At 42.1% G+C, this 9,143-nt stretch overlaps 1 protein-coding gene across 1 annotated transcript in view; it reads right to left on the reverse strand.

Moving 5' to 3' along the window:
• ABHD3 (abhydrolase domain containing 3, phospholipase) overlaps positions 1-8,560 on the reverse strand; it is a 35,634-nt gene extending 27,074 nt beyond the window's left edge. Inside the window, exons 1-3 of the mRNA XM_033087802.1 lie at positions 8,227-8,560; positions 7,498-7,661; positions 6,285-6,467 (exon numbers count right to left, since the gene is read on the reverse strand). Coding sequence (XP_032943693.1) covers positions 6,285-6,467; positions 7,498-7,661; positions 8,227-8,388 — 509 coding nt within the window. The 5' untranslated portion in view covers positions 8,389-8,560. The remainder of the gene's footprint in view (positions 1-6,284; positions 6,468-7,497; positions 7,662-8,226) is intronic.
• Between the last annotated feature and the right edge of the window lie 583 nt (positions 8,561-9,143).

The raw sequence follows: 9,143 nt of genomic DNA on the forward strand, positions 1-9,143 counted from the left end.
ATTTAATTAATGCAGTTTATTTTTTAGGCATAACATTTCTAAACCAGTGGCCACAAGGGGAAAAAAAGAGTCAAAGTTATCCTTAATGTGAGGAAGCTGAAAACCTTATTAGCAACAGGAGTTCTCTTTCAGTGATCTCATAATATTTTATTGGAATCTTTCCTTTCTTCCATTAGCTCTAACAGCTTTCTGATTAGCTCTCCCATTTTCCCTAACGTTTTCAGTTGCTTACTGATGTTCTCTTATTTTATCTTAGTCATCTGAGTTCTAGCTGGATCTCTGGTATTTTTGTAGACTCTGTCAACTAAAGACCTAGTTGAATTAGGATACAGAAAACCTAATCACAAAAGTGTTCTACATTCACAGTGCTCTGAAGTAACAGGAATTATTCCAGTGCCACAGGTTATTGTTGGAAACTTTATTACTCAAAACCAAGTCAGAGACATATACGTGTTCAGGATGTAGATTTTAGTGGCCACTCCACCTTAGCAAGGCATTACCTTCCTTCTCCCTGTACCACCCATTGCTTGGCCAGGTACACTACTGTCTCTGGACCCTCCTGGGATGGTTTCTTGCCTGGTAATAGGGCCTACGCAGTAAGTACCTCATTTTCATCTGATCAGACCAGAAGAGTGAGGCTCTTCCTAAACCAGACAATGGCCTGATTCATTCCTTTATGTTTCTTTTTCAAATGGTCTTTATGGGCCAAGTACTGGTTAATGTTCTTCATATTCATACATGCAATGCTCGCAACCCTATGAGGTACAGGTATCTTTATAGATAAGAAAACTGAGGTACAGATTAATTTGTCCAGGGATAAGAAGGTAGTGTGTGACAAAGCTGAGGTCTGAATCCAGGCAGATCTGACTTAAGAATCCACTTACACACCTCACTCTGCTCCCCCGTGCAATCTAAGCGACTAACAGTGAAGTCTCTTTTTCCAAAGAAGATGGGCGCTCTGAACATAGAGTATCCATTGAGTCCATACCAACTCTGATAAAAAGAGCTTTGTCCCTGAAAGTTTATTAATTGAGATATCATTTTTATAGTGGAATATCTAACAATTAGATAGATGTTGTTAGGTCCCTAGAGAATGGAACCACTTATCAGTATGCACCATAAGTTTTTCCAGAAATACTTTCATTCAGTGCTTTCTAATATGCATTATTTCATTTAGCCAGTCTCATGAATAATCATTAACTGACTCTCAAAAATTTAAAAACCAAATTATTTTAAAAACAAAAAAATGATAAAAATACTTTTAGATAAAATCATTCTGGTGTTAATTTAAAATGACTTCGTATCTAAGACACTGCTTTTAGATTGGGGAATAGTCAGGACTCACGCTTCTGTCTCACCACCTCATTTTTCTTAGTTCAGCCTCCCTTTCCTTCCTCCCCCAGGAAGAGTCTATAGATGACTTGCCAATGCACTTCTAATGCTGCAGGAAAAGCAACATCAAAATTACACAGGCCAAAATTCCAAACTGGAAAGTAAAGGAATAATTAAAAGTAGTTGGGCCGGTGGCTCAGGTGGTTGGAGCCCCGTGCTCCTAACTCTGAAGGCTGCCGGTTCGATTCCCACATGGGCCAGTGGGCTCTCAACCACAAGGGTGCCAGTTCAACTCCTCGAGTCCCACAAGGGATGGTGGGCTCTGCCCCCTGCAACTAAAGATTGAAATAGCACCTTAAGCTGAGCTGCCACTGAGCACCCAGATGGCTCAGTTGGTTGGAGCACGTCCTCTCAACCACAAGGTTGCTGGTTCGACCCCCACAAGGGATGGTGGGCTGCGCCCCCTGCAACTAGCAACGGCAACTGGACCTGGAGCTGAACTGCGCTCTCCACAACTAAGACTGAAAGGACAACAACTTGACTTGGAAAAAAAAAAGTCCTGGAAGTACACACTGTTCCCTAATAAAAGTCCTGTTCCCCTTAAAAAAAAAAAAAAAAATAGTCCAGTGTGTGATCCACTCCTCCTCTTGTCGCCTGAGGTCATCTTAACTTCCAGTTAGTTGGGCTTCCTTCCTCATCTCTCTACTGAACCTTCTCAAATTTTGCTTTATTCGTCCTTGTTCTCCTTGCCCTTTCAGTTGCATCTGACATTGGTGATTTATTCCTTCCCTCCATAAAATGCTTTGCTTGGTTTTTCTGATACTCTAGAATCCTGGCATTTGTAACACTCTGACTACTCAGTGCTAGGGGCTGCCAGTTGTCTCCAAATATCTATGCTCTCTTTCTTCCTCAGTAACAGAATCCTCCAATTTCAGCTGGGTACATGGCTACCCCAAATAAAGACTTCACTTTCAAGCCTCCCTTGAAACTAAGAAACAGCAGGCCAAAGTGAAATAAGTAAAAATGATGTGCAGTTACTGGAAAACATCCTTAAAAGACGTTGGTGCGTTCTCTATTCTGTTTTTCTCCTTCTTAGGTGTTGGAATGTAGATGCGATAGCTGGAGCTGAAGCAGCCATAGGTTATGAAGCAACATGATATAAGAAACTTAGTTTCCTTATACTATAGAACACCATACAAGCCCTGGTCCACCTTCTTGGATTTTCACATGAGAAATAAACTTGTATCTTGTTTAAGTCACTGTTATTTTGAGTTTTCTGTCTCTTGCAGCCAACCCTGGTGCTCTCTAATGCATTTCTTCCCTATTACTGTATATACTCTTAGTCACTTCAACTAGACCGTATGCTCTTTGGGAATATAAGTTCTGATACTGTACTTTACAGTCCCAAAATACTTAATGACTGACCTAGATTTCAATGAACTTATGTTACATAACTCTGGATGGGTCACCTGTTTAATATTAGATGGGAGTAGAATAAAATGGTAAATGAAGGCTCTCAATAAAAGAGGTCAAAGATGATTTAGAAATTCTCAGAGTACCTGCTTTTGTCCATTTTTAGCTGTAGTGCTAGAAATTAATTCAGAGAATGGGAAAAAGATTTTTAAAAACCCAGGATATTATTCAGATACACAAAATAATACCTATTAGGCTTTGTTACTGAATAGAGATAAAAATAAAAGTCTTAAATGAATGGAGAAAATTTCTAACTACTTTATAAATCAAATGGGTGTAACTTATTAGAAGGAAAGACTTTTTCTCCAGTCCTCTGGTTTCTATGAAGAGGGCTTCTCTGTAAACACACTCCTGGCTTCCTGGTGTTTCTCACTTTACTTTCGCTCCAGGAGATGGAGGACTTTTCTGATTGATAAAACTTGGAAGAATGACTGGGAGTGTCTGGTTCAGTAAATCTCTTCTCTCCTTAGAGGCAAGTTTACCCAGGGAGTACATATAGCACTCTGCCAATGAAGATGGACAATGTGCAGGCAGGCCAAGTACTGCCCCATTCAGCTCTATTTACCTTTGACTTCTTCATAAAGCCTTTGCTCACAATCTTAAACTTTAGCTTAGTTTCTTTCCATCTCACCCATTATTAATTTTGAATTAGTAGACCTTAACAGAAAAGTTTTGGATCGTTTTTAGTTTTCAGGTACAGGAATAACATTTGTTTAACAACAACAGTAAACCCTTATGTTTCATTTGTCCCTATGCCAGGAGCTAGGTTGTCTGCAATGTCTAAATCATATCTCATCAGTAAAGCATGTGACCTGACAGAATTCATGACCCTCCCTACACACTCAAACTTTACACAAGATAGTAACTTGGGCCCATTGGGGTATTCATTTTGCCTACGAAACTCTATTGTATAAGAGACATTAAAATAATATCCAAGCATTCCTGCAAAGAAACTAGATGTTTCTGTTTCCAAGAGGTGGATTTGCTTGTACTGGCTCTTTAAATTATAAAAAAAAAAATGTTCTACCTTGATCAGGAAATAGAAGATCTGGGAAGGAAGACACAAACATTTCTAAAGACCCACTTTGTTCAGGGCACTACACCAAGTATTTTATACATTCTAATTCATTCTAAAACTCTCTGTAGTGAGAAACTGATTGGGGAAGTTAAAAATAAATTGCCCAGGATCACTCAATAAGTGGCAGTTCCAACATTTGAACTCAGGCCTGGCTCCAAAGTCCATGCACATTCCTGCATATTACAAAGCCTTCCAGAAACTTTGTTTCCTACTAGATCTCATGCTACAATATCAATGACTTACAGCTGTTCCAACATTTAAACTCAGGCCTGGCTCCAAAGTCCATGCACATTCTTGCATATTACAAAGCCTTCCAGAAGCTTTGTTTCCTACTAGATCTCATGCTACAGTATCAATGACTTACAGCTGTTTGGTCAGCTAAGGACGCAACCCAGCCTTGTGCCGAAGTTTCAGATCCATTTTTTACCTCAGTGATATTTAAAACTACCTGGCTGTCTATGGTAGACTGCAAAAATATTTCATAGCTCTTCCTGTCAAGAAGCGGAGTCTACTTCCCTACTCGAACTCTGGGCTGACCACATGACTTGCTTTGACTAGAATGCAGCAGAAGTAACACTGTGAAGCTTCTCAGCTTGGGCCTCAAAAAGCCTTGCAGCTCTCTTTTTTGCCCTCTTGGAACCTTTTGCCAACAAATGAACAAACTTGGGGTGAGCCCAATGGGGGATGAGAGACCAAGTGAAGCTGAGATGTGTTGTCCCTGCTGAGAGCCCACGAGCACAGGGTCCTTCTGGCTGCTGACCACAAGTACACAAATCATCCCATCCGAGACCAGAAGAACTATCCAGCTGAGCTCATCTCAAACTGCTGGCCCACAGAGTTATGAGTATAAATATTGTTGGTTTTAGCCACTAAGTTTTGGGATAGTTTGTTACATAGAAAAGCTAACTGATACAGCCTCTCTGACCTAGATTCAGAGATTCCTTATAGATAAAAATAAATAGGGATAGGCCCAAAGGCCACTGAAAAGTTTACTGACCATTGCTTATTCATGCATTCTACTACTTTCAAGCCCAGTCAGATTCAGTATTAAAGTTCCCTAAACCCAGATAGGCTGGGTCTTCAAGCAGTTGACAGTGACCTAGTCCAATCCTCCCCTCCCTTAGGCTCAAGTGATGGAAGAAAGCCATGCATACTGGCAACTCTAGGGCTTCTGAGATTCAGTCCTTGAGCTTTAACTACATTGTTTTTAAAAGCACTTTCTAAGTCTTGGGAGACAAGCTCAGGCCAAGTATAGAGTCAGCAATTTAAACATGTACAAAGGGCTTTATGATCTTCACTTTTTGAGCATGACTATGTTTTAGCGAAAAATTGGAATCAAGCCTCACATCTAAATGAATGGTGCTTAAATATGGAATGATGATGAATTTTTGCTATTGCTTAGTGCAAATTTCACTGGAACCATAATTAAATAACACCAAATCAAACCTTCTGAGAAATTGTCACTTCATGGATAAATTAGGCTTTATCTGTAAAAGATAAGAGTTAACTTGTCAAAATTGAATGAGCTCTTATGGCATTTCCCCTTTATGTCAAAATGTTTTTATTAATATAAACTCAACCTCAGTTTTTCACACAAACAAATGTTTCAAGTGTAACGAAAGATACAATTCTATTTTAAATGCAACTCAGAGTGTTCCATTACAATAATTACCATCAACTAAAACAGACTGAGGCACAAAAAAGCAGTACCTTTCACAATGACTCTGATTTAAGATTTTGGAACTGAACCTGAAACTTAAAAGTTGCTAAATCACTTGCAAAAACTTAAATTTTATCTGGTGACTGAGCTGAATGGTTACTCAGAAATGGTATAAATGGTACAGCTAGTGTCCATCAAGTAGACACTAGCCATGAGCACCTGCAAACTTAGGTGGAGAGAAATGGCACTGATCACCTTTGGAAAACTAAGGACACCTATAAGCTGATTCTGTGTATTTTTTACACTTGGGATTTGAGCCAATGAGACAAGATAAGTGGATCCAGGGCTGAAATATGGATTGTGACATAAGGGCCACTGTATACTCTCTAAGCGGTTTGTAACTGCTATTCTGCATAGCACTCCCTTCAGTGGTGCCTACTGCTTGTCAGACCTGGGTCTTATGTCAATTCCTAGGTGATTCTAATTTCATTCATCCATTCAACTAAAATCTGCTGATTGCATTTTATGCAAAGTGCTACTTCCTGTGAAATGATTCCATTATGCATCTTCCTGAAAAAAAAAAAAAGGGGAGAACGGAAGAAGCAGAGAAAAATAATAGTTCAGGGGATTGCTTAATCTATGCAAGAAATAACAAGTATTTCTGAAACAAATATGTAGATATACTTTTGCTTCATTTAGAACGAATCAAGTGAAAAATGGAAAAAAATCTTTCACTGGTACCTGTATCCCAATTCTTCACTAAGGTGGATCATATGAAGGATATATGATTCTTTGCTTGTTCCAGTGAGGCCCGGCAACAATAAGATAGTAGGTCTGGTGCTGGCATCCATATAACTCTTATTGTTATCGTTATCAAACCAGTCCAGTGAAATCTGTCCTCCATCTGCAGTTTTAATAAGTTCACTAAAATAAATAATTCAAAAGCATACTCATTAAGTGTTTCAAGTTGTGTCTTAATATTAGCATCTTAATTCTATAAATATATATTATTCGGTCATTGCAAAAGAACTTTTTTTCCAGCACTCACTGAGACTCACACACACACACATCACTTTTATTACAAGAATGTTATGAAATTAGTACCATAAAGTATTTCCAGCAACACCAGTAAAAGGTAGTATATAAAAATAAACTTCAAAGTACATCAAGTATTTATCTTAATCATTTCCTCATTTCTCTAAAATACCCAGCATTTAACCCCTATTTGATTGAGGTCACCCAAATAATTCAACAGGGAATTATGAATAAGTAAAATGCTGAGCTGATCACTGCTCTGGTTCTTTGACTCAATAACAATCTCCCCACAGAGTATATTACAAAATTTGCTTCTTAAATATTTTAAAGTACTTCTCACATAATATCTATGAACATATAGAATTTTCCTAAACAAATAGTACAAGTCAAGCAACAAAAGGAACTCCAGGAGGAATAGATGACTCAGGGAAATTAATAATAGACACCATTTAAATCTCCTGGTTACTGATATATGCCAGACCATATCTTTAACACCTCAAGGACATTATCATCAAGAAGCCATTTGCTTATCAATACGAAGTACTTTAACAGAGAGGTCCATTGCACAAATTAATTAATCCTTCTCACCCCCTCCCTAGCATCAATTAATTGGTACATATTATCAAAGGATCTAGGACCTCAAGGACAGTTGCAAGAAAATTTGGAAAAGAGTAACCTCCAAACTCTTCTCTCGTCCTACAAATAAACCATTTACATCAAGTCACCAGGAAAAAAAATGGTGAAAGGGAATACCTGAATGTTTTCCTGCAGCGGGGTGTGGGCTGGGGGCATACCTTCCATTTTCATTCCACCTTTGTTTTCTATATACTCAATAAACCAGAGGTTCAATTAACCAAGTACTGGGAGCATGCAAAAAAAGTGATTTTGAAGAAATGACTGAAAATGGGTATTTACTTACTTCCTGTACTGCACAGGGGGCTTGGAAGTGATGAAAGGTCTCAGCAGTGTCTGTCCTCGACTCTCCCAGCACCAGACCGTTGGGTAGTACGTTTCTGTTACCACGGGACAGTGGTCCTGAAGGAAGCGGCTGAAACTCTCACCCCCGGTTACTAACTGGGGCTTCTGTGGGGAAAGCCAGTATCAGTGAAGGATCCAGAACAAAGTTTCTGCCAACCGTAAACCAAAAATGAGCACAGATTCGTCCCTAGCGCACGCGATCCCTCGGGTTACATCTTCTGGAAGCCTAACTCAAATAAATCACAGTCACAACAAACTAAAGAATGGTTTATCAAACCACTCGAAAGAAAGGTGAGAGTTGAAATAAGGGAGTCATTTTCAAAAATGCTACAGCATTGCCACGCAGCTTTGCCGGTGTAGCGAATGGTCACAGGGCAGCGCCGCGAGCGCGGAGGTCAGAGGGTCCGGGCTGCGGTCCGTGGACTCGGGCCGGACCCCCAGGCAGGCGGCAGGGGCTGGGCGGCTTCCACGCGCGCCCTCCAAGGACGTCCATCAGATGCCCGGGAAAGGGCAACAACTCGGGAGCAGCATGCTCGCCCCCAGCGCGGCCCCAGCCACCCGACCCTGCCAAGAGCAAGCCTCCGGCTACGCCCGATGCGGTGGCTCCAGGCAAAGCCGCGGGTGACCCTGCGCCTCGGCGCCTCGGCGCCCGCGCCACCCCCAGGCTCACCTTGGCAATGCTGCTCAGGTAGTAGCAGGCATACGCGACGCTGAAGCCCAGGATCAGAGATATGCCCACTCCTGAACCGAAGAACCCAACCCGGACTTGGTGCTCCAGGTAGAGGGAGAGCTCACGGGAGAGCAGCCGCAGGTCCATGGCTAAGCGCTGCATGGCCCGGGGAGCGCCCCGCGCTGGTCCTACTGCTGGAGGCCAGCCAGCTGGCGAGCGGGCGCAAGTGGGAGCGGCGGCCGCGCCGCGGACCCTAGAGCCGAGCGTCTCCCGCCCCGCCGAGCACGGCTTCCGCCAACTAACGCGGCGGAGCAGCCCAGGGAGGCGTAGCTCTGCCCGCCGGCTGTCGCCGACTCCGCCCCGGCTTCCCCCGAGCCGCCCACACAGCCAGCCAGCCACTCAGCAACCTTCCAGAGGCACGGTTCCAAGCCCCGCCACCCAGAGGGCTAACAGGGGTCTCCCGGCCAGGTCGCAGTCAGCCTGGGTGAACCCCAAGAGTGGGGAGAGCGGGCGCTGACTTCGGAGAAGGAAGTGGGCCTGGCAGCGCACCTGCCCCAGTGACCTTGAATGATTTCGCGCGGCGGTGGAACTCGGTTAATCCTTCCAGTAAACTAGCAGTTTAAGGTGCCCGGGAAGAATGAGTTGGATTCAAAGATTTGGGGAGTTAGCGCCAAAAATATGTTGGGAGAATGCACTCACTACGTAGTGAAAAAAATCCTACATCCTCAGGAAGTTGTGGTGTCCCTGAAGACTATTAAAAGAGGAAAAATATTCCATAAACATTCAACAATGAGGACATTCATACTTGACTTTAAATCTCTCTGTGAATTCTTTTAATAGCTAAGTATGCCTTAAATGAAAGTGTTTCCCTAAAATAAGTGAGAAGGTCAAGAATAGGAACCGGGATTCAAAAAGTT

The sequence above is a fragment of the Rhinolophus ferrumequinum genome, chromosome 19 (assembly GCF_004115265.2).
Source record: "Rhinolophus ferrumequinum isolate MPI-CBG mRhiFer1 chromosome 19, mRhiFer1_v1.p, whole genome shotgun sequence".
NCBI lineage: Eukaryota > Metazoa > Chordata > Mammalia > Chiroptera > Rhinolophidae > Rhinolophus > Rhinolophus ferrumequinum.